At 38.7% G+C, this 26715-nt stretch overlaps 1 protein-coding gene across 2 annotated transcripts in view; it reads left to right on the plus strand.

The window, feature by feature from the left end:
- The first annotated feature begins 734 nt into the window (after nt 1–734).
- The window catches only part of nrp2a (neuropilin 2a), a 69889-nt gene continuing 43908 nt past the window's right edge, over nt 735–26715 (plus strand). For both annotated transcript variants that reach the window (XM_084094187.1, XM_084094188.1), the window contains exons 1-3: nt 735–1425; nt 10499–10676; nt 20148–20329. In XM_084094187.1, coding sequence (XP_083950313.1) covers nt 1353–1425; nt 10499–10676; nt 20148–20329 — 433 coding nt within the window. In that variant the 5' untranslated portion in view covers nt 735–1352. The remainder of the gene's footprint in view (nt 1426–10498; nt 10677–20147; nt 20330–26715) is intronic.

Below are 26715 nucleotides of genomic sequence, written 5' to 3' on the forward strand. Positions count from 1 at the left end.
AAACAAATATTTTAATAAATCGCTTGAATCATTCGCATTTATTTAGTTGCAACAATAATAATAAAACTATTAATACATGTAAAAATTCACGCTCGGACCTATGTGGTAACTTTGAGCGATGGCCGTTTCTATGATTTGTGAGCATTAGTGAAACTGAAGGTGTCAGAATAAACACAAAACGCAAGTGATAGTTGTCATGCGTTGAATCCAGCCAATCAGGGAACAGCTGTGTTATTATCAGAGCTCTGGAGAAACTGCGCTGGCTGAGTCAGCCGTCTGCTCTCTGCGCAAGTCGGACAACATTTCTAACCAGCATGCACTGCTTCATCTGCTTCGGTCTGCGCAGCGCACCATGATGTCGAACAAGCCTAAAGAGAGATGATTCACAAACGAATTTATATATATAAATCATTTGAATCACTGAATCCTTCTGTATTTATTTAGCTACTACTATGTTAATAATAAAAATAATAATAATATAGGCTGATAAAATGCCACGCGGGACCTCTGAGGTAACTTACAATGACCAATTCAATGGATCCGTTCATTGAAACGAACTGATTCGCTGAAATGAACCGAACTTTTAAAGAGAGAGAGAGAGAGAGAGAGAGAGAGAGAGAGAGAGAGAGAGAGAGAGAGAGAGAGAGAGAGATGTTCTCTAATCAGTGACAGAGGGGAGGCGGGCCAAGAAAGCTCAGTGTAATGCGATAGCTGCGCCGCTCAGAAATGCTATTACACACATACTCACTCGCGCTCTCGAGCACACACATCCACACGCGCTGCTGCCACAGCTCTGCGCGAGCACACCAGTGCGCTTCAACACGCTTCTGTGCGCAACACCAATCCCACTCCTGTCTGCCAGTTTGGACAAAACTTGGTGCCTCCCGAGTGTGATCGAATGAGTTACGAGAGCAAGAAGATATCAGAACACTTAAGCTGTGTCCGGAGGGCAGCGTGTTTTAAGCAGACGATTAAGGGACAAATCCCTGCGGAAACCTCTATCAACCCATCGGAGACCAATAAGGCAATGGAGCGCCATAACGCACGCAAATCCGTGACTGCTTTATAACGGAATACAGCTGAAGACCTCTGATTTATTTTAAAACAGGCTGTTTTATGACAAGGCATGACTTTTTATCAATACATGACATAGATCATGTCATGCACAGTTTGCATTTGCTGTGCGCAATGGGCTCAACAGAAGTGCATTTGAATAGGACATTCTGAGCATTATAAAGACAAAAAGGCTTATTTTGTTTTCTTTTCTTAGTCTGAATTATCGACGTTTGTTCCCTGAAGAAGATCACTAGTTGAACACAGGTCACTTCTTCAAGGCAGCACATTTTGGAAAGATGGATTTCTGGATATCTCACCAAGGGATTGCATTTATCTTTTGCTTCGTTCTGAAAGTCAGCGCAAAAGAAAGTAAGTTTGTCTTTTTCTTTTTTCTTTAACTTTCATAACGGTATCTGTGTGTCTAAATTCCCATCCTGTGAGGCTATCCGCAAATGGCAAACAGATTTCTCTCCTGGCGAAGCGAACGTGTGTTTCTGCTGTCCGGGCAAACCATGCTGAGAAAAGGAGAGCTTCTGGTTTTATTTAGTGAAGACTTAGAACAGCTTTATAGCTAACAAAGGGCAAATGAATGGTACAGATCATTTGAGCCATGCAGACCTGCGTTCCCTCGCACTATTTACTGATAGCCTATCCTTAAAATAAACGTTTTGCTGAGACATTACCTATTTTTTTCCACAATATTCATGTCTAAAGATGAAACCGAGACGGACTTAGGAAGCTGGACAACTTAGACTTCCAGACCAAACTGGCCGATAATTAGTTCATTTATAATCATAAAAAGTAAGTTTGACTAAAAAACTTAAAATAAAGGCTTTTAGAGCCTGTCGCATGATAACTTTTTTTTGTAAGTTTCCCAAATACATCATAATGCAGCTCTAAATAGCCTACCGTAATGTATTCAATAAAGAACCAAATAGCAAATGGGTATTTAGCCTATATATATATATATTGCAACAAAGAACGATATAGGCCTAAATACATTTTTAACAGTGAAAAGCAGAAATCACAAAGTGAAATCCATGTTCACTGAAACCTAAAAAATATATATCACTACGTCGCGTTACGAGTTTAGCGTAAGTAATTTTGGCTATTCAACTGTTATGTGAAGTTTTTGCGCTTCTTTATATGGTATTATATAGTCTATATGAGGGTAAGCTATAGTATGAAACTGAGTAAGTTTACGATATTCATGTTCCATGATATTTGTGGTATTCCGAAGTACTTCAAAATATAGCCAGTGTTTTAAAAAGGCAGTGCCATATAGTTTTGTCACTAAACTATTCAGTCCCGTTATGGTATCAAATGCGAATATTCGCCATTGTAACGACGAGAAAACGATAAAACTATCTTTAAGGCACAAATATAATCACTATTACGAGCTAGTGTGTCTTGTTGATGGTTTTATCAGTGCTAAAAATATATTTTAGGTTTGCGCGAGAAGAACATCAGCAGATGAAATTTACTTTAATTAAAAAGGTCTTTGTATATTTGGTTCCTCACCGTTGAATAGTGAACAGTCGTTGTGGACGTTTTGAAACGGTGATTGTTGGTCTTCACAGGGCTTTCACTGGAAAACAGAGTCAAGGCGCGAGCGGACTTCAGCACGCGCGTACAAAACATGTAGCCTATCGCGCATTTGTTCATTACGATGTGTTTCGCCCATTTCTCCCGGAATAGCAAAACAATGGTTCATTAGAATCTGTTAAATAAGCAAAAGTGATAAGTCTGCAACAACACAATGCCGTCCAAGTTTTCTCGGGAGATGTCAACAATGCATCGTTAATTTTAACATTAAATGCTACTAAAAGAGAAATTAAGCATTTGATTAGGCTAATTGGTCTTTTGACTCAAAACCTTATGAGATACTGTGACAATATACATCTTAGTGATGTTTTGTGTAAGTGGGCACTACCATGTACAACGACCTATTAAACTGTCATCTGTCCTAGTCATCTCAAAGAATATGCTGTATTTACAGTGCAGCACCTGCAGTTTTAGGCCAATAGGTAAAAAAAATATAAAAAAATAAAAAATGATGAAGCAGCTTAATAAGCGAAAGGTCTTCAAATAAAGGAAAGTTGCAGCTGCAGATGAATGAACCCTGTAGAGTCTTACTTTGAATATGGATGACATTGTGGCTTGACTTGGACTCTCCACCAATGTTGCATTATTGCTCTTAATAGCTTTACAAACTTTCACTCAAAAGCAGCTGGCTTATGGCATTGCAAATTGCTATTTCTATGAAGGAATAACCTCTTTAAAGTAGCTTACGCTTTAGAAATGAAGCTCATAAATTGCAGTAGTGTGAAGAGCAGATGAATAGAGAAGGCGTTTTACAATGTTGTTTATTTTCTGCAATCACTTGAAACAATTTGATAATTATGTTCATATTTATTTGGGGGGAAATTCATGTAAACAGTTTTGATTCGTGAGCTTATTTCTTGTGCAGACAATGGCAATATTTCAATGTCATGGGTTAAAAAACCCATTTGGACCAATGCCTGAAACTGCACACATGCATCGGTCTCGCAGGTACATCTGAAACGCCCCCTCCCAGAGCAGCACCGACTGCAACAAGCGCAACACAATACGCTGAATTATGGACAACAAAGACACACAATCTCTTGTTTGAGGTCCATGCCTTTAGGGGCCCTTCTCAGTTTCTGTCCTGGCCAAAAAATGACAAGTTGACCCACATAGAATGATATCAGACAGTCCATATGTTAACAGTGTCTTAGCAATGGCTTGTTTTCTTTTATGATCAAAAGCACTATTTTCACTTGCCTCTCATTTGTACCTCCCAACCACACCTCTTATTTACATCTTGTCAAACACTGCCCTCAAATAGGAGTCCTTCCAGGGAGTTTACCTCATGTTTACCCTAGACTTTTCTTGAAAAGTCTTGTTTAAAAGGGAAAAGGTTCAGGAGGATTGCATTGATGCATTTTGCAGTGTATTTTAAGTTTTAGGAGTTTAGCTGATGTTTTTAGAGGGAGGAAAGTGGCAGAGAGCATATTAAACTGCATTTTTACTCTTTTGAGTGATGTTTTTTCATGCAAAACTTGCTGCCATGATGCTAGGGTGTAATGGGTGATTGCTATATGTTTTTGCTTGGATATTTTTGGTAGTCACTTAAGAAAAAGAGCCAACCTCCAAGTCTCTATGATATTCTGGTACTTCTATGGGATGTTTTTGCCAATTTGATCACACTCCAGGCAAACATCCAAAGTCTGATGTCTTAGAAAAGTAATGGCATGCTTCTCCAAGTTGCACAGTTTGAGGTATCGCCTGCGTATGTAGCGCAAACAGTGCAATTTTAACCAAAGTAACATTTTTAGGGTTTAGGGTTTATTTAAATCAATTTGTAGCATTAGTGATAGTGATATTCACCCTACTGTATGTTAGCAGCTTTCCTTTACCTCTAGGACAGCTTTTTATGTCCACTGTTTAGCTTGATACACCTGATTAAAGGATGAAAAGACACATATAAATACTTCATGTGAACAAACAAAGCACTTAGTTCTCCTCAGCATTCCTGCAAATAGACTGAAAGATGCACGCACGTATCTACTCACACGTACACACATCCTCTTTTCATCTGCAAAACCCAAAGTGGTTGTGTATGCTGTTTCATCCTATTTTTCTGGTGTTCATGAATAGAAGAGGTACTAATCTATGCAGAAGCTAGCAGTCTCAGCTCGGAAAAGAAGGTCAAAAATTTGCATTTGGGGCCAGGAAACCACGACCGGATCAATCCCTGCAGAGGCAGTGGGTGCTGAGAATTCCCTGGATTGCTTGAATTGAGGAGGAATTAAAAATATAGCATAAATAATTGAAATGGCCCCTCCTAGTACGTGTCATTTTGAGCTTTTAGTGGAGCATGCATGTGGGTGTAAGTGGGAAGACAGAGAACGTGACACATTGATGTTTGTAAATTAGGACACCGCAGAAGTTTTGGTGAACAGTAACTGTAAAATTCATGATGCATGATCAGATGTTCACCGGGAATTGGTGACTGGAGTGTATTATAAAATCTGTACAATCTGAGTCTATGTAAAATAGCGGATGCATGTACACATATAACCGCACATCATTGGGATTCCATGATAATTCAGCAATTGTTGTTCTTTGTTTCTTAGAAACAGCCTAAAGTTGGTCTAAAAAAACTGTTAGTTGCTTATTATGATTACTTTTATTACATGTAATTATTTATTCAATACTGATGTATTTTACTCTATTTATTTCCGGGCTAATTGTTGGTCTTGTGGTTTACAGTGCTGTTTATAAAGTGCTGTAGCTCTCCTAAAGAATATAGAAGGTTGAAAGTGATGTAGAGAATGTGGAATCTGTTCCAAAAAGTGAAGTCAGGAAGTTTCAGCAATGAAAATGAAAAAGGGAATGTTCTTTAAAGGGATTCTCTCAAAAATGAAAATTCTGTCATCATTTACTCACCTTCATGTTTTTACAAGCTTATATGAAAAAAGTAGACCATAAAAGTACAATGAAAAAGGCCAATAATACTTTAGTCTGTTAGATTTCATGTCATTTGAAGCCATATGAAAGCTGTGTGTGAAGAATAGAATGAAATTTCATTCGTATGGACTCTTTTGGTAGCAATGAAACTTGAGAGAAAGAGAACGAGAAAGAGTGCGAGTGAGCAAGAGAAAGAGAGAGCTTTGGTAAGGATGAATGGATCGGTGCTGATTTCCTCACCGCGGGTGACAGCACTTTTTAATTAAGGTGCGAATGGAAGGATGGAAAGAGAAACGGAGAGAAAAAGAGCGAGAGAGCAAGATGGAGATATATCATGGCCTCTCTACATGGATGCAACTTATCGCAGCGGTGACAGCTCAGCACAGCGATGATTCCATTAATAGAAATTAATACCAGCAGAGATGAACAAAAAAACATCTGGGCACACACACACACACACACACACACACACACACACACACACACACACACACACATAGCGATTTGTATTTAGGGAGCTGTTCATTTAGGTCCTTTTTTGTTTTTCTGCATTTTGACTCTTTTAAATGCATCAACTAGAACCTCATTTTATTAAAGGGTTAGACTAAAAAAATGAAAAATCTATCAATTATTATTATCTTTGTCGTTCAAAACATGTTGGTCTTTAAGAAAATGAGTCATTATTTACTATTAATCCTTTCCTCTAGTGATCCATAACTCCTGCAACTGGATCACCGAGTCAGTGAATTGAAGTGAATCAGTCCGATCTGTGAGCAAAATATTCAGACTGGTGTTGTAAACTGGATTAACTGAAAAGATATGACTCAAAAGAAGGATTTGTTCACAAATCGGACATGGCTACGCCTCTCTCGGATTGATTAAGTTTGAACTTTGTGAGAGAAGTGGCGATGTGCATTATGAACAAATCATTCAGTCAGATGTCAGATCTTTTGAATGAATCGGTTAATTCAGGTCTGACATCTTTACAAAGACTCACTAAGCCAGTGATCCGGTCACAGCTTACTGTCAATGACTTTTTTTCAGTGTGTTCCTCACAAAAAAAAAAAGATGTTGTACAAGTCATATGGATCATGTTTATGGTTTTATTTTGGGATGAACAAACCATTTAAAATGTTTAATATTCTTTGTTCATTCCAGAAACCAGGTCTGAAATCTCTTCTCAAGGCTGTCTGTAGCCCCTCTCCCCTTCTGTCTCCCTACATGAAAGGACAGATCTGTCTAAAAAAGTGCAGAGCACGCAAAATCCCCCCTCATGGATTTATCCTCAAGACCCTCTTCCCTGAAAACACACAATAGAGCGATAGACACAGCCAGAGAATACATGCAGACTGAATGAAAATGCTAGAATGATTGCTATCTGTCTGTCCTTTTGTGTTCCTGTAATATATTGGGTAATAATACCAAGATGAGGTGAGGAATTCATAGGAGGAGGGCTGGAAGGGAATTGTCAAGTCATCTTCATAAAAAAGAAAGGAAAGAAGAAAAAAAAGAAAATGAAGTCTATTGTTAGAACCATTTTTCTCCTATTGTCACATTATTTTCATGATCACTGTAACAACAAACCCCCAATACTCATTAATCTAATGAAAATAAAAAAAATGAACAAAAATGTTATTTAAATGGTAAAGTATTTAACATCATATTAACATTTATTTTACATTTCTTTTATAAACTGCCTTTGCTGATTTCAATGATTTCAACCATTACTGTAATGGTTTTCAAAATCAGCTTCATTTTGTGTATGCTATAGATATATGGATGGATGGATGGATGGATGGATGGATGGATGGATGGATGGATGGATGGATGGATGGATGGATAGATGGATAGATGGATAGATAGATAGATAGATAGATAGATAGATAGATAGATAGATAGATAGATAGTGTCGTGGACATTTTAAACTGTATATTAAACTAACCACGTTTCTAACATCTAACTTTATTTAACATCTAACATTTGAACAGGATGTACTGTACGAAACCAATGGAAAACTTGTGACTTTGAGTGTGTGCGTGTATAAATAACATAGTTTGGGAAATGAAACTAGAAAGTCTGTTAGAATCTTGTGATTAGGGAAGTTTAGGGAAGCGAGTAAGTTAGAGTAAGAGACTCGGCCAGTTGTTGACGGAAGACGCAGAGAGCTAGAGTATAAAGGTTATTAAGTGTTGATTGGAAGACGCCAGATTTATTTATTAAGTGTCGATTTGCAGACGCTAGATAGTCAGGTTTAGGGAAAAATCCACTACGATAGATAGATAGATAGATAGATAGATAGATAGATAGATAGATAGATAGATAGATAGATAGATAGATAGATAGATAGATAGATAGATAGATAGATAGATAGCCTAATTGTATACAATTGTGATTTTTTTTCATGAGTATCTCAGTGTGTGTGTGCTTGGCTAGCTTTTCCCCTTCAGATGATATAGTTGAAAGGGTTAGAAGGATTCGGTTGTTGCCTTAAATGCCACCTCATTTTAAGTGTACCTTTTAAAGAGACATAATAGCAGTGGAAATGTCAACACTTGAAAGAAGCCCCAACCATCCTTATAGCTTTTATTCAGACTCTTATGACTGGCACATCAGCACGTATGGGAGTCTTGGCTTCAGGCGATAGTCAACTCCTTGTCTCAAGATTTTCCACCACACCAATGCATAGCGCTGAAGATCTTAAACGTGGTTCTAGGATGCCCTGCAGCTCGCTTTTGAAGGGCAATTTCACAAGTTTTCTGAAAATTCTTAGATATTGAGGGTTCTGGAGTTGTGCATTTGGGGGTTATGAGTCTCTTTGTGTCTAATTTTTACTGAATCTCATTTGAATTTTGATTCTCTCTGGCTTCATCTCTATTCCTGTGTTGCTTTAATATCAGAGACTCGAGCAACTCGAGCAAGGTTAGAAATTCTAGATTCTGTATAGATTCGTTCTGTATAGATTTGGTATAGATTCTACTATGCACTAGCTTTTACCTTTCTCTTAAGCTTTTAGCTTTCACTAGCTTGTTGTGGGGTAAGGATGAAGTAGTCATGAAGTTTGTTCAGTCAGAGAGAAGGAAGAGTTTTCCTAACGCTAGCTAGACAGTCGTGTTTATCTATGTATTTGCAGAAGCCAACATCAGACCCAGAACTGTCAATCAAACCACCCTCTTCCTCTCTGAACCTGCACTATTCCCACTTTCCCTTTCCGATGTGTGCTGCGATGTATCCTTCTAAACATAAGTGTGTTAGTGAGTTCCACTCACCTTTTGTGGAGGTGTAGCCTACATATAGTTTTTTATCATACAGAAAATGTAATCTTCAGGCTTGTCTTCTTATGTGATTGATGGTAATAATCATGTGCAACCATGTTCTCAATGTCATTCACTTTATGCAGTACCTCTGTAATGAATATCTTTCTATTATATGAAAAGTAAAATATGCTCAGTTCAAGCTCAGCTTATATATATATATGCGTGCATGTGTGTGTGTGTGTGTGTGTGTGTGTGTGTGTGTGTGTGTGTGTGTGTAGACCATCTGTTTTTAAAATGTTGATATTATCAAACTGATTCCTGTAATCTGGAATGATTTAGGCATGTTCTTAAGCTGCTGTATTCTCAACAATAATGATGTCACTTCCTGGAGGATGATGTCATTCAGGAACTGGCTTTTATAGGTTAAAGAGTTTTTACTGAAGACTAACAGGATATAAAGTGAAGTGCATGAGGACACACATGAATAACCTATGAATTGATCACCGATTTTAAACAACATTTCAAAGAAAAGTTTAGCTAACAAATAGCTATAATAATGAATAGATTGCTAACAATGTTTAATTAGTATCCTAGTTTTTAATTTTAGAGGAGAATATCACACAGAGACATGACAAGTAAGGCATCATCAGTTAAATCTTAAAGTGTGAACTAATTTAAAAGGAATATAATCGTTCTGATATAAGCAAACACATTTATTTACAAATTGTCAAATATTCAATGAAGGTTACGTGAAAATGTGCTGCTTAGTAGGAATGACCTGTCGGCTAATTCCTCAGTTGTCGTTTGGCTGGTATATGCTTAAAAACCCCTCACCGCACCGTTGTCATGGTGAAAGACCAGAAAGTATTTCTGTCTCCTAATCTTAGCTCCATTTAGAATAATAATGACCAGAATGATATCCGCTATGTGTGAGGGCGGTTGCACATGTTAGAATGAACGCTAGCATGTGGAAGGAGTGTTCGGTGAAGATAGCAGGGAAAGCACATTGGGTGGGGTGATAGAAGAAGGCTTTGTTATGCTGGATCCTATTGCAGCTTTGGGGATGACCCTTGAACCTCCAGAGAAGAGCCCTGCATGTCACTTCCTGTCTTAGAGTTGGCTATGGTAGACTATAATATTTTGTAGAGAGCATCATAAATGTATTGAATCCTTCTATTAGCATTGTGGAGAAAGGTTGACAGAAAATAAGGTAATTGGAATAAGGTAAATGTTACGAATTGCCAAATTTAAACTTTATTTATTGTAGATATACAGTCTCCGCATAGCAATACCATTAGGGAGATATCATTTTAGCTTTAAGTCTGCATTCCCAAACAGTTTTACTTCTATAATGTGATGTAGCCTATTTTCAAGAGACCTTGGTGACATCATCTAACATGCATTAGTTTGTTGCATAGGAACTTATATTAATGAGGGAAATATGTTTAAGTTTAACTTCATATAGCAGTGTTTTTGTCTCTTGTGTGTTTTGACAACTTAAGTATTCCTCTTAACCATGCAGTGCTCCCTCAGGGATATGGTAGCGCTTGTGATTTATGTATTTAATTTGCCTTGCGTTCACGCCACTCTGCTTGGCCAAATTAGCGTTAAGTATATGTGGCTAATAACTAACTTATCTGAAACACTACCTCACCTCACTTTCTTTCTGTGTGTCTCTTTCCCATTTGTCTTAGCTGAGACATGTGGAGGCCACCTGGATGCCAGCGATGCCGGTTACATCACTTCTCCAGGATACCCTCTGGAATACCCGCCCCATCAGAGCTGCCAGTGGGTGATCAGCGCACCTGAATCCTCACAGCGCATCGTGCTCAACTTCAACCCCCACTTTGAGCTGGAACGACTGGATTGCAGGTGAGAAGAATGTGTGGGATAAAGGAAATTAGATTGAAAAAGGGGGAAATTAAGCAGTAGTCCTACAGAATGACGAACGATAAGGATGTGTGTGCAATTAATTTACCTCTGATGGAGCATTTGCAAACCCTGTCCTGTGTGCTGAATGGTTGATGAGGTGAAAGTGGAAGATAAGGGAAAAGAGGGTGTGAAAGAGGTAGATGTGGAATATACTTAATTTATCGGATGAGAGAGAAAGATGTGAGTCAGGGGGAAGGGGAAGGGAGAATGTGGAAAACAGAGATATGTGGTACGAAGACTTTAAGAGAAAAAGGCGACTTGAAGAGCAGGAGTGCAAGGTGGAACTTAGTGAAAAGAGGAATGACGTTAAAAGAGATATAATAGGGTTTAGAGCGAGCCTAAAGGGCTTATGCAGGGATGCAGTGCAGCTGTCACTGGGAAAGGGGGTCGTCTAGAATGCTTTTTGTGGAACTGTTTCCCCTCAGCTGTAAAATTAATTATGTTCATCCACAGGCTCTCTCTTCTGACTCACATTATGACCAGTAAATCAGTTCTACCAATGTCAGTCCGTTTCTTTTACCCTTAGGTATCCCTAAAACAGGGGTCAATCCTGGTTCTGGATGGCCATTATCCTGCAGCGTTTAGGTCCAGTTCTAATTAAGCACATCCAAACCAGTTAATCAAGGTGTTCAGGGTTGCTAGAAACATTTAGGTGAATGTGTTGGGGCAGGTTGGAGCTAAACTCAACAGGACATTGGCACTCCAAGAGCAGGATTAGACACCCTTTTCCTACAAGATATTTGTTTAATACATTTCTAACGTTTTACTGTTGTACAGATGGCAAGATATATTCTGTTCATCAACAAATTCACAAAGTGAATTCAGGTTCTGAATTTTTAATGGGGTGTAGAACTATAAATGGCCAATCACACTTGCAATAAGAATAGTGACAGCTAGCAATGAAACAAAGTTGAGTAGATCGCAATGTGGCAATCTATTCCCCAAAGTCATGACAAATCTGGACAAGGTGTACATCGTTAAAGGGATAATTCACCTGAAAATGAAAATCCTGTCATCATTTACTCACCATTATGCTGTTCCAAACCTGTTTGACTTTCTTTCTTCTGGGAAATTGAAAGGGAGATTCTTACCCTCAGTTTTGAATCAACATGAGACAAAACAATGACAGAATTTTCATTTTTGGGTAAATTATTCCATTAAGTCTCTCTAATAGACTAGTGACAAATGGTCTTGCACTTTGGATACATTAGTCTAAATTACTGTCTGTGAATTTATTGTCTGAAATAACTATCTGTCTTCTTCAGGGCTGCATTGTCCCTGCTGGTGTGAAATGAATGTTGTTTTTAAGCACTTTCCTTTATGAGTGGTTTAAACCCACTGTGGCTTCCCCATGGGCCGCCAATTTGTATAGCAGCAGTGGGGGAGGGCGTATCTCAGTTACATCTGTAGGATTCCCCTAAAAAACAACCAGCTGTGAAGAGACAGGCACCATTTTAAATTAGGCCATGTGCCAAGTCCTCATTTATGTTTATGTAAGCAAGCAAGAAATTCACTGCTTTATGCTTTGTGGCACATTTGGAGATGTATCCAAACAGTCAAGAGACATTGGGAGAAGGGGGAATAGATAGAGAGAAAAGGACAGACACCAAAAATACACACCTCAGTGGTTGATCTGTTCTGCTGATACAGCTCAAGCTAATGCCCCCTTCACTCCCCAAATAAACATTCTGGTTTTGCTGTGTACAAATGTTCAATCTCTTTTCCTGCTTGGGTGGCTTCATCAGGTTGGACAGCTCCACTCTGGCTGTATTTGTTGTTAAGATTAGGCTTCCTAAATGAGAAAGAGTATACAGAGGTTTCAGAGAAGGAATGCCTTGAAATACATGCCTGGTTGGACTCCAGAACAGGTAAAAGTGCCGAGAAATGTAAAGGTGGTTGCCTAGAATTCTGTGAATGAGTTAGTATTGATAATCTCTTGCATGATCTACAGTAAAACAGGAGTGTTCAGTCCTGTTTTTGGATTGCCACTTTCCTGCAAAGTTTAGCTCCTAGTGATCTTGAAGGCCTTGATTGGTTGGTTCAGATGGTTTAATTAGGGTTGGAGCTACACTAATGTCCCTGTGCAAATGTCCTTAGGCATATCTTGTTTACTTGCAAGTGTCTGAAACCAAACTCTTGAATAGATTTCACTGATTCAATGCCAATAACATCCCAAATCAAGCAAGTAGTTCCTTGGAAGTCTCATTTCCTTACAAACTGATATAAACCTGCCCACCCTGGATATTGAGTAAAACCATCCCATCAGATTAAAGTTTGACATTTTGGGAAAGCTCTTGCCTTTTTGTGTGCACCATACACTATCAGAAACGATGTTTAAAAATTGTATTAGGTGTACTACTGCTTGTCACTGGGGTAGTACCCTTAAAAGGGCTAAATTGTACCTCATCTACCCCTAAAAGGTGCATATTGTCTTAGAATAGTGTAATATGTATCCTTTGGGTACTACTATGAACCTTTATGGGGTAAATAAATGTCCTTTTGAGGGTATTGTCCCAGTGACAAACTATTGTACCCCTAATGGTACAATGTTTGCACATTTGTTCTGAGAGCGTAAAATCCGTCTAAGGTTGATAGATATTAGCAGGGAATGTTTTTATTTGCTGTCAGTTCAGTAGTGGGCTGAAATTGAGCTTTTGTAGTTGGGGTTTGAGAGATTACGGTATCACAAAATACACGCTGTCCATGTACCACGCTCATTCTTAACCCTCATTACTCTGTTCCACTGAAAGAGTGCAAGGAAAGTGGCAAGAAATGAGTGATGGAAAATCTGAAGAGGTGTCAGATGCTTTACGGTACTGTGCTTCGCGAAACAGGTCTCTTTCTAATGGTCCACTTCTAGTGTCCATCTCCTCCATCTGTATTTTGCTATATATACAGTGAGTCATCGTCAGCACATTTAGACGATGTATGATTGAAAGGCCTGGCTCCGTCTTTTAGATGGCAAACACTCACACACACATTTAAATTCACCTTGTGCTTATGAGTGCTGGCTCGGAGTCTCCGTTGCTCGGAGGAGCTGCCTCGGTTTAGCTTAGCTTGCAAAATTTACTCTAGACAAGGTCAAAGCAGCTTCTAGTGCCCTAAACCATACTAACTAATGTGCTTCTAAAAAGCATCTTGTGGCTCACATGATGTAGTTAGGATAGGTGTGGTATTGACGACATTTTTCAGGGGGTACTTCAACAGGCAATTTTTATTCCAGTAGCAAAGCCAGATGGCTTTTACCTGGAGGGCTATGAGCAGATTGATCTGAGATAGATGCAATAAAAATGGCAAATGAAATATCTGGCCATATCTTTAATGTGATACTCTTCTCTTTTGAAATGAAAGAAAAAATGTGGTGAGGTCAGAGGAGATCATTTCTTTTTTTTCTATCTATCTATCTGTCCATCTGTCCGTCCGTCCGTCCGTCCGCCCATCCATCCATCCATCCATCCATCCATCCATCCATCCATCCATCCATCCATCCATCCATCTATCCATCTATCTATCTATCTATCTATCTATCTATCTATCTATCTATCTATCTATCTATCTATCTATCTATCTATCTATCTATCTATCTATCTATCTATCTATCTATCTATCTGTATGTCTGTCTATTCTTCTGTTAGTCCAGTCCACCCATTTGTCTCATTATCATTCTCCGAATAGATCTCCATTATATTTTCTCACCCTAACACATTAATATGCAAACAGCAGGTTCCTTCTGAATGCTAAACACTGAGTTCATGTAATGCATGCAGAGGGTAAAGTAAATTGTTGTAGAAGGATTTAAATGCTGTACTGCAGTGGAAGGGCTTAAATCGAAACCCGATCGGATTCAGAATCACCTCTCAGACATAAAATATTGACAAAGAGACAGTATTTGGGCTGAGGAGGGAATCTAGAAGAATTACTGGTAAGAGTGAGACAGATGTGAGCGATGAAGTCTGCATCACTCAAGGGAGTCTACACTTCACTCTAGTGATGAAAGTTCTCGCGTTTACTATGCAGCGATATTTGCAGATGTTGAGGTGCTAAGCTATTGAGCAGCATCAGCGTTTCTAAATTGCGAGCATGATATCACCCTATTTCCACTTTTCCTTAGGGACAAAGGATCAATGCATGTCCTTTGCTCTTAATGAAGAATCAATGGACCCAGTACGTTCAGAAGAGTGAGGTCATGGTCAAGAAGGTCAAAAACCAGCGAACCAAAGGCCACACAGGTCATATGCACAAAACAAGCGTCATATAAATAAAACACCACAGTTACAATGAACAGTATAATAATGGCTATTCTTAAATCAATAATTTATCAGCAAACATTATGAATTGTTTCCAGCTCCTACAATCTGATATACCTAATGTCATGTATGCTACATAAACCTGTGATTGCATATCAGTTCATTTCATACCACAGCTTACTTGGATATGCAACTATGTGTTTGTCAGCATAACTGGCAATTGGCATACATTATTCCTTTGTCCAATAACTGGCCACATTTAATACATTTTTCTGGATGTCTATAGTCTTTAAATATCTATGCATTACAGTTAGTAAAGGCTTGTCTTAGTAGAGCTTGATGATGATTTCATATGCTTGATAACTATTCAAATAGGTCAATAATGTTTTTTTAGGACACAGCAATTTCAGTGATGTTTTTAGGGCATTGGAAATATATCAGCAACCCCGGAGTGTATCAAGATATTGATAGCTCAAAAAATGCAATCAATCTGGAGCAGTATAAAGTGACACATTTGGGAATTCAAAGATTTAAAAAAAAAGTATCTTTTTGCCCAGAGAAGCCAATTTTCCCAGAAAAAGTTTAATATCGTTGATGGAAAAAAAGGACCTAATGCATTCTGATAAGGCCTAAGGCTTTCAATGGCAACATAATGGGAATTGGGAGACGGCACGTTTTGACGGGAACATACTGAAACCCGGAACGTCAGAAAATTCTCTTTTCTAAAGGTGTGAGTTTTGAGGGGAAAAAACACACACACAAATGTTGCTTGATAGCCAGTTTTAGTGTTGTTTATGAAAGCCTCAGGCTCCTGAGGTCTACCCCAGTCATCTGTAAATGTCAGCGCTGTATCGGACAGCCATGCTATTTGTTTCCCGACCGGATTGAAGATGGCAACCCTCCCTCCCCCTTGGGAATCTTCCCCGGCATCTACTTAATATTTCACAGGCACTTATAACTTATTAGGCAGCCCCCCCGGGGGCCAAGCGTGCAGCTTTCCATGCAGACTCTCAGCATTATTTAATTTCAATTTTAGTGTCTTGGCCAGTTGACGAGCCGTCCTGGAGCACGTCCTGTGGCTGCTGGCTTAAAAGCATGGCAGAATTCAAATGAGTGGCCATTGTGTTTTTTTGATATTGAAAAGCCAATGTGATTTTGTGTCAGACTGAATTATATTCTGAAAGCCACTGAGTTCGAGAAAGAGAGAGCTACTGGGCGTCTTCTTAATAAAGATATGCCAAGCAGCCTATCATAATAGCTGATAGCATCTATCTATCTATCTATCTGTCTGTCCGTCCGTCCCTCCCTCCATCCATCCATCCATCCATCTATCTATCTTTCTATCTATCTGTCTGTCTGTCTGTCTGTCTGTCTGTCTGTCTGTCTGTCCGTTCATCCATCTATCTGTCTGTCTGTATACAGTATATGTATGGTGCTATAAGGTACATAGAAGAACATGCTATCATAGTAGTGTCCATTATACATAATATTACATAAGATTTTTTGGTGCAATGGGTGCCTGAGCCAAATATAAGATTTGACGGTGACTTTTTCCAAGCCGGAGGGTCTTATGATTTAAGGAACACATGCTGGAGTGTTGTTTATTGTGTAGGTAGTCGGTTTCACGCGGTTTAGAGATTAATGGGGTCCAGGCTTATGTTACGCCCAGTGTCACCAGGGCACATCTCTCTTTTTGTATTTGATCACTGGTGGGACACAAACATGCTGTAGTACTGTATATGCACAAGACAAACAAGGATAGTAGCATCCGTACCTCTGTGTATCTGTCTGTCTGTGTATTTCTCCAGACAAACTGCTCTTTAGGGCAGCTAGTGACACCTCAGGGGACTGTGCAGGCCTGGAAAAAATGCTTGAAAAACACCGTAGGTGTGAAAAGCAATTAGCAGTGAAGAGGCTGGAGGGGAGAGGAGACAGAAAGTGAGATTGGAGAGGAAGACATGTCTGAACATGAGACAGGGACACAGGGCCTTTGCCCTCCTCATGTCAAGCCTCTCTTCCCTGCGCACACTTACAGGCATACCACTGTCTAGGGAGTTTTCATTGCCTCCTGTAGCACCTGAATAACCATTGAATCGTGCATAATTAGCATGCATAATCACAGCTCTATTGCACCACGGTAAACAATTTGAGCTGTACGCCTATAAAACAACGTTATATTGCTGTGATAATGAGAAAAGGCTTCTTGCATTCAGTCACAATTGCTGTAAAATTGATATATACACTTGATTTGAGGCATTATTTTTTGCAAGGTAAATAAGTGATCCAGGCACTTTTGTTGATCAATGGGCATCCTGGTTTGTTTCCACTCTCAAGCGTGTCTCGAAATGCACCGGAGCCAAGTGGAGGCGTCTAGAGATGGTCAATATCCACATTTGACACACTCACTTGTCACTGTTAATCCAGGAACCAAGAGCCCCTACAAAATCAATTACAACCTAATTACCTTTGCACACAGTTTACAAGCCTTCACCCCAGCTTTTCTAGTGTCTGAGGCGAGATGGACACAGAAAGAGAGTGAGTGAGAGTGAGTGAGTGAGAGTTTGTGTGTGTGTGTGTGTGTGTGTGTGTGTGTGTGGCTTTCCTCACTATAGCTGTACTTTAGAAAGCTTGTTCCCAAAAGTCGTCCGGGGAGAGGCTGGGTGATTTTGTTTTACTGATTTTGAGCCATTAAGTTTCCTAAAGTTGGCGTCATTAGTCTATTTTTTCCCTTTTCCTGCTAATCTATGATTGAAACTTTAGAAGCAAAAGTTCAATTCATTTATGTGAATCACTTCAGTTCATGTTCAATTAAAACTCTGCCATCCCTTAAAAATTCTAGGTCTACACTTTAATACATTTAAATAATTAATTAAAATATATGTTGCTTTATATTGCTGTTTATATTTTACTATATATTGTTATATTGATGCATATAGAAAATTGTTAAATAATCTTCTTTGTGTTAAATTAACGAAAAACAGTGTGGAAAACACACACATGTATGATACTATTATCAAAAGGTTGAAAAATATTGAGAGACTGTATCATGTTTTACTTATTTCACCTATCTAGGGTGTTCTCAAAGTTAGAAATGACTCTTAAATGAAGTAAATAATGTGTTTTTACCTAAAAATTAGAATAATATTTCTATGAATATTATCAAAAGCATGAACAAATGATTTTTAACCTATTCTATCTAGTCAAGTGGTGTTCTCAAGGTTAAAAATGATTTGTAAATGTAAATTGTCTCACTCTCACTCACTCAGAAAACTTCTCACTTTTTTTTCCCTTTAAAATGCAACAAAAAATAGGTACGATTTAGGGTTAGTTGATCATGTTTCTAATTAGATTTATGATTTATATGTCCTTATCTATGTGTGTGATGTTGAACAAAAAACTGTACAATTTGATTGTGATATTTTGTTCAGACAGTGTTTATAACATGTATATATTATAAAACTCTTGTGCATCTCTTATGCATTCAGATGCTGTGCATAGATATGTACGCGTTCTAGTGAATGTATATGTTGTTTAGACATCTTAGGTCTAAATATACTTCGCTGTACCTGAAGTCACCAAGTGTGCGGTCGGCCAGGGGGGTCCAGAGAAATGAAGAGTCAGAGACACCTGCCTCTCTATGTCATTCTGAGGGGCCCGGGGCCGTGTCAGGTTTACACACACACACACACACACACACACACACACACACACACACACACACACACACACACACACACACACACACACACACACACACACACACACACACACACACACACACACACACACACACTCCCTGAGTGACGTGGAGCCAGCAGTTATGTGGCTTAACCATGGATAACTCAGTGCCGATCGACAAGGAAAGATTAAAAACAGCAAAACAAAACGTCTTCATTCTTTTGTGGTTTTGTAGGCAAAAAGCTCAGACACTTTCATTCACATCATTGTGTTTTTGAGTTTCTGAACAATGTTTCATTTTTTGGCTACTTTAAAGCACAAGTGCAATGATGTAAAGAACTAGAGATTTAAAAGTAACATTTCAAATTCTCATTAATTTACTGCATTGATTAATGCTTGCAGTTCGGTTCAATAAACCTGATTCACTCACTCTTTTTTTTGAAGTTGCATGTTGTTGCATGAGCCTTCAGCTGATGGACATCCCGTGATTTATATCGGTTTGACTGAATCATTTATTTGAATTGTTTCAAAAGAATCATTTGATTGGGATTCAATTGGCACCAATATCATCTTAATTGATGTGAAGTTTTATTTTTAAGAGTTTAGCACTAAGTTAAATCTAAACTTGCAGGATGTTGAAGGAACTCATTTGCCTCTTACAAAGACTGCGTTTGTTTTAAAGCTGCATAAATTCATTTTCTCAGTACAGAGGAAGTCTGGTCAGCATGTTGTGCTCTGAAGCAGTTAGGTTGGGAATGATGGCGTGTGTTCACAGGGATCTTGTTCTTGTTTAGGGGTTAAATGGGGCAAGCATTCCTGAGGTGTGAGAAGAAGTCTGACTCATGCCTCTCTATGGCCAGATTTATTATAAGGAAGCTCTCATGCAGACAGCCGGCTGGATTTTTGGGAGTCTTTTGCCTCATTTAGACATTGTGTGTGAAGTGTTTTGGCAGAAGAGGGCAATGGACATTAAGGGATTATTTTGGCTGGACAGGTGGTCATTGTCTCAACTCCTTCAGTCTGTCTCTGAAGTGACATGAAAAAATGTGTGTTTGTTGTGATAAGGCAGCAGTCCACTGAGGGTCAAAGGTCACCCCAGCTCAAATTAAAACAACTCCTTGCAGTTCCTTCACAGTAACTCATCCCAGCAGAAGATATTGCATTGCACTTCATTAATGTTTGTCCGTTCCAGAGGAACCTTTATTGCTCAAAGGTTGCTCTTTTATTGCGTAGGAGGCTTAATAATGGATATCTCAGTTATGCTTAAATATCAACTTTATCTGATGTAGATATTTTACAGTACTCTGCATTAGGAGAAATAGGAGATTTTTCATTATAGCTGTTGACTTAACACACCATAAAAGTACAGAGCTATAAAATAAATGTGGATAGCAGCTCAGATCATTTGGTCTTGGAAGAAATATTTGAGTTCATATTGAGAATTTGAGATACATATTTTTGAACTTGCACTGTTTTCCGCTTTTAGGTATGACTTCATTGAGATCCGAGATGGAAATTCTGAGTCCGCGGAGCTGCTGGGAAAGCACTGCAGTAACATCGCTCCTCCAGCCATCATTTCCTCCGGTCCCGTCATCCACATCAAGTTTGTGTCTGATTATGCGCACCAGGGTGCCGGATTCTCCCTGCGCTACGAGATCTACAAGACTGGTGAGCGAGCTCAATCCTGCTGCTCCTATGTGGTTAAGGAAATGGATAATTTGAGGAACACTTTTTTCCAAGGGAAATGTTCTATTCCTGACATTGAGCATTCCTCAAGCATTCCCATCCTTTATTTCCTTTCTCAGGTGCTTAGACTTTCTCATGCCATGTCTATGGGACACTAAATTATGGCTATTTTATATATAAAATTTTGTAAAACCAAAATATTTTCAAATTTATAAACACCAATTTAAATTACATCTTGAATACAAATGGATTTCAGAATTTTTTTTTTTTTTTTTTTTTACTATTTTTGAAGCTTCCAGCTCATTTGAGAACATTCTGTGGTGACATGCAGCTTACACACTTTCACGGGTTGTGTCTGCTGTAGATGTGTTGTGAGGGTCCTTCTGACAAGAGTTCTGCAAATTTTTGGATTCTGCATTTTGAAACATAATGAATCCAGTTTATCCTTTCAACAAGGCAATATTTCTTAAGAAACGTTTGGAACACTTCGCATAAGCCATTATTTTTTTGGGTCACTGTCTCTCCAGATGTGAAGAAAAACACATTTCCTTTAGCTGTTTTCTTTTGTCGCTCAGTGATCTTGGTGTTTATGTGTGAAGCCTCACTCGGTCTTGCTCTTTGATTGATGGTTGATTGGAGCAGGCTGGTTTTTGAGGGTCACGAGTGGCTCAGGTTGATTTTGGAGGTGCTCTTGTTACGCTGTAAATCTCGTTAGCGGAATGACCTCCTGCGACCTTTAACTCGCGGTTCCAGAAGGTCGCGGCTCCTCCGTCCTGCTGCAAGGCCGTCAGACACGCTGATTCTTAAATGTTCCCTCAAAGTTTCCGAAAAGCTCCCAGACCAATTAAACATCAAGGGAGAGAAGAAAATAAAATAAACTGAGTTTAGAGGAAAGGCGGGGAGGGGCGACGCTTAACTCTTTTCATCCCCCCGTGAGCATGCCAGGAATGCCCTCTTAATTGGACTCTGATCTCTTGTCCTTGGGGAATTCGAGTTTGGAGTGCACTGGCAAATTGTGTCTGTGGACTTTGGAGCCATTTGGAGCCATCTGTAGGGATTTTACTGTACTAGCTAGAAGTATACTAACAAGGCATTTAGTTAGGTATTTTTTTTACAGGCTAAGGTCAGACCACTTTTAAATGAACACCTATAACCACCTTTATATATATATATTTTTTTCATATATATATATATATGTATATATGTGTGTGTGTATGTATGTATACACTGTAAAAAGTGAATAGTTGGATCAACTTAAAAAAATTACTTCAATTGGTAACACCTAAAGAAATTAAGTTTTCTCAACTTAAATTATCACGTTTTATCGTGAAAAACGTGATAATTTAAGTTGAGAAAACTTAATTTCTTTAGGTGTTACCAATTGAAGTATTTTTTTTAAGTTGATCCAACTATTCACTTTTTACAGTGTATATATATATATGTATACAGTATATGTGTGTGTGTGTATATATATATATACTGTATATATGCACTGCAACATTCTGCTAAAGGTTCTGGGTTGATGCTAGTTTTTTTTTCAAAGGACCACCCTTTAGTCTCTATAATATTGTGGACTGTAGATATGGCTCAGGTCCCTTCTTTAACGTAAGTCAATGGGATTACATTTAGGTAAGTATAAGCAAAAGTAATAGTGTTATTTGTCTTGGCAAACACCATTAACTAGCACTACAGCGTTCCATCAAAAATATTGCTCTAGCCTTTACACTCATGGGAGTGCAGCGATTAATGTTGTTTTGCAACAGCGATGATTAGCCTGGTAACATAAGCACCGTGGCTTCATCGCGGCTGATGGGAAAAACAGCAGAGTTATTCTATCTCTAAGCCTTCACCTCACCTCAGTAATTGCTGAAATCATCACCATTGCCCTCAGGTACTGTTACCACAGATACAGTTGCTAACTCTAGTAGTATGACTCACGTGATAAGCCCACAATCTCATTTTAGACTAACCAGAGACAGCCCAAGAACATCTTTTAATAAAGGCATGATATGCTTTCTTCTTTTGGGATGCTAATATAGCATGTGTGGGTGTAGAGCGATGGAGCGAAGACGGTAGATTTATGACTTGTAAATGTTTTTTTTATCACTTGTCATTTTTGTGTTATGCTGACTTCATGTCATTTCAGAATAATCAATAATATACAGTATATATATATAGAAATATATATATATAAACATACACTGCCCGGCCCGGCCCCAAAAAAGTCGCTGTTTGGATTGAAATGGGCAAATGCTTAAGAGTCTATGATTGGATCATTATTGCAGAGATTATTATGTTTCTGACATGTTATATGTTTGGCAACAGTCTAACTTCTAACCCTAATTGATGGAGTGTGTAGCATTTCATTTCTTAAACAACCCTGTAGGAAGACACATCATGGCCATATTCCAGGATGACAATATCAAGATTCACCAGGCTCAGATTGTGACAGAATGGATGGGAGGGAGTTTGAATAATCATTTTCACACATGAATCGGCACCAGACCTTAAATTCATTGAAAGGTTTTGGGTTGTGCTGGAGGAGACTACAGAGTGCTGGACTCTTGCATTGACAACACAAGATCTTGACCAAAAATGTATGCACCTCTTGATGGAAATAAATGTTATTTTAGTGATCACAAAAATATGTATATACACTGTAATATATGTAGTATCATATTAATATATTTTCTTAATTTATCTTTAATTTAAATATATATTTGTTCTATTGAATAAAAAACAAATATAATAGGCTATGTGCACAAGCGTCGCGACGAACTTCCGCTATTGTCAGTTGTCGGCATATCAGTTTCCGGTTTACGGCCGCTTCATCGGCATCCGCTGTAAACAAACAAGATGAGTGCTGCTGTTGTACGAAATAAAGAGATACTACTATGTGCGTGACACATCTAAGTTTCTAAGAACTGTAGGTGGATCTTACGGCCGTTTCCCACATACTCCGTGTGCAGTGTGTGTGTGTGTGCGGTGCAGGAGCAGCACGCGCTATAGTGCTTCATATATGATGCGTTTGCAGTGAATAACTGATTCACGGCTGTACCACAAACACTTACTATTTTTATTTAAAATCCAGAAGTTACGCTGCAACTTTTATTTAATAAAATGTTTTTTCAGCATTGCGATTCTCTTTGTACACATATAACCTACACTCTTTAATGGACGCATGCACGTTTAAACACAATTTAAACAACGTAGGGCTATTATTCCATGCATTACTTAAGTTGCTCAAGCAAGTGGTCAAATATTTAACTGTAAATTGACAAAAACAGCCGACTCTCATGCCTTTTCTTTTCTTTTCCATTTAAATTTTAATAAAATAAATCTTGCATGTCACAAAGAACTTGTTTTTCCACCTCCACGAATGAGACTACAATTTATTTAATTAAATGCATTTATGGTGAAATTACTACATTTTCATGTCAATCTTTGTTAATTTTGACCACGAAACATGCGCTGTCAATTTAAATATTTGACCACTTGCTTGAGCAACTTAAGTAATGCATGGAATAATAGCCCTACGTTGTTTAAATTGTGTTTAAACGTGCATGCGTCCATTAAAGAGTGTAGGTTATATGTGTACAAAGAGAATCGCAATGCTGAAAAAACATTTTATTAAATAAAAGTTGCAGCGTAACTTCTGGATTTTAAATAAAAATAGTAAGTGTTTGTGGTACAGCCGTGAATCAGTTATTCACTGCAAACGCATCATATATGAAGCACTATAGCGCGTGCTGCTCCTGCACCGCACACACACACACACTGCACACGGAGTATGTGGGAAACGGCCGTAAGATCCACCTACAGTTCTTAGAAACTTAGATGTGTCACGCACATAGTAGTATCTCTTTATTTCGTACAACAGCAGCACTCATCTTGTTTGTTTACAGCGGATGCCGATGAAGCGGCCGTAAACCGGAAACTGATATGCCGACAACTGACAATAGCGGAAGTTCGTCGCGACGCTTGTGCACATAGCCTATTAATTAAGATTAATTAAGTAGATTAATATTATATTCATATCATTACATATAAATGTTATTATTAAATATTAGCCTGATTATAATGTTTAAACTCATAGGAGCATCTTAGGAGAAGGACATGGAGGCAGCATTAGTGTTTTGTGTAAGATCTTCATGATGCTAAAGGCAAATGACTGACGGTTCCCTTTTCCTGCAAGCCACAAAATAATGGTTGTTTATCTGTTAAAATACAGGTTTTGAGGCAGAGTAGTTCAGAAAATCCGACTTTACAGGTTTTGAAAGATAAAGACTGCCAAAAATGAAAAGAAACAACAACTCTCATCTTTGAGGGACCTGTTGTTTCTACAAACTGCTCCGTTCACTGGAGTTGTGGGAAAGTGTTAGCGTGGGTGAGTCTCCGCGTTTATGTCTGTTTATATGGAGAGGCGTCGCAGAGATAATGATCTCTGGTGAACACTTTCCTCCGATGCATGTTCTCTTATCCAGCACTGGGAGCGAGAACATCAAACCCTCGTTCACGATCATGCAGAAATCCCACACTGGCCTCCGACAGACCCTCGGGTAACATGCAGTCACACTATTATGTAGATGATCTCTTAGGGCCATTACGGCTGACTAACGCTCCTTGGCTTAGAGCAAAAACATGTTTGAAACCTTCAAAGTTAAACAGTGCTGACAAGACACCTTAAAAAAGTTCACAACATGCAGCTTTAAGTGGATTAGCTCATGCTTTGCTCGGTCATGGACATAATCTCCACAGATAACTGCAGAATCTCAACTGTCTCGCCTGTCATTCATAAAATGTGTTGCATGCCCTGCGCATTGCATGCTCATTCATTTTATACTTTGGCTAATTAATGCTTTAAGTATCATTGTAATTCTCTCAACTCAATTGCAGTTTGCAGTTACGAACTTTGAAGGAGATTTTGCACAATATAAATGAGTAAAACACGTTTTGAGGGTGTGGAAAGAGCTGGCGATCGGATGGGAATATAAACGATCGACTGGGAATTAAGTGGGAACACGCCTTTTATGATGATCCAGACACACTGAAATGAATGCATTCACAGTGTTGTCTGATACAGAGTGAGCTGTTGTGTGACAATTTGACGGGAAGTTCACCCAAAAATAATAATTCTGTCATCATATCCATTTACAGTAATCTCATCCTCATGTTTACATTGCACGTTTGAATCTTGCTGCAAAGTTGTTTCAACCTCTGACCCTTTATCTCGCACGGTCACATGTTCCTCGATCCCGATCCCCTTTGCTGCCATATTTCTTTGCCCCAGTTTATTGAGGCCAGATTTTTACCCCCAGTGGCATGTGCAACACAACAACCCCTCCTGCCCCAGTCACATGACTGTGACGCTGTTGCTACGGTTACTGCGGAAGACTTCCCGCTGAGCAGCCTTCGGGCCCACCGCCGCTGCCGTCTTCTGAGTGCACACTCAAAAGAAAGCGCTAGAAGAAGCGATCAGGGCCGTAGGTCTCTGTCGCTCTGGGTAACGTCAGTGCCGCCCCCCACCTGTGGTGGAGAAGCGGTCTGGAGCCTATCCTGGCTGCCCAGTGGAATTTACTACCACTTTAACAGTTGCTTTCAATCAGGTGCCATCTGCCTCGCTGTCTCGCTTCCTCTTCTCCTATAAAACGCCACATTTAAAGCCTTCAGCTATAACTACCTCTTCTTAAAGCCAGCAAACCCAGCTTTCTCAGATAGCATTGGCATGAAATGGAGAGCAAATTAATGGATTTTTCTTTTAAAGTCCCCCTGTATTCAATCATTTTATCCCTTAAAACTCATCTTTGATCACCAAAATGACATATTTAAAAGTTTTTCCTTGAAAAAAAAAATTCTTCATGCCTTAAAATAGCTTCAGTGTAACTCTACACCCTTGCCTCATTTAGTATATGCCGTTCTAATATGCAAATGAGCCCCGCCTCCACTCACTCAAAGCAGCTCAGAGATTCACTCGTTGACTCGTTGTCTTTGGTTCACTGCAGTTTTAAGGAGAAAATACGCAGCAATGGTGTTGACTTTTGAATTTGCACATGGTTTGTCTTAAAGCATATTACAAATACCACATAGACCTATAAACAACATTAAAAACTTGATTTTCACCACAAGGGGATTTTTTTTTTAAAGAAATTAATACTTTAAGTAAGGTTTCATTAAACTGATCAAAAGTGACATTAAAGACATTTATAATGATACAAAGATTTCTATTTCATATAAATGCTGTTGGAACTTTCCATTTGTCAAAGAACTAAGATAAAATGTATCACAGTTTCCACAAAAATATTAAGCAGCACAACTGTTTTCAACATTTATAATAATCAGAAATGTTTTCTGAGCAGGAAATCAGCATA

This window comes from Abramis brama (assembly GCF_963993115.1).
Source record: "Abramis brama genome assembly, chromosome: 2".
NCBI classification, from domain to species: Eukaryota; Metazoa; Chordata; class Actinopteri; order Cypriniformes; family Leuciscidae; genus Abramis; species Abramis brama.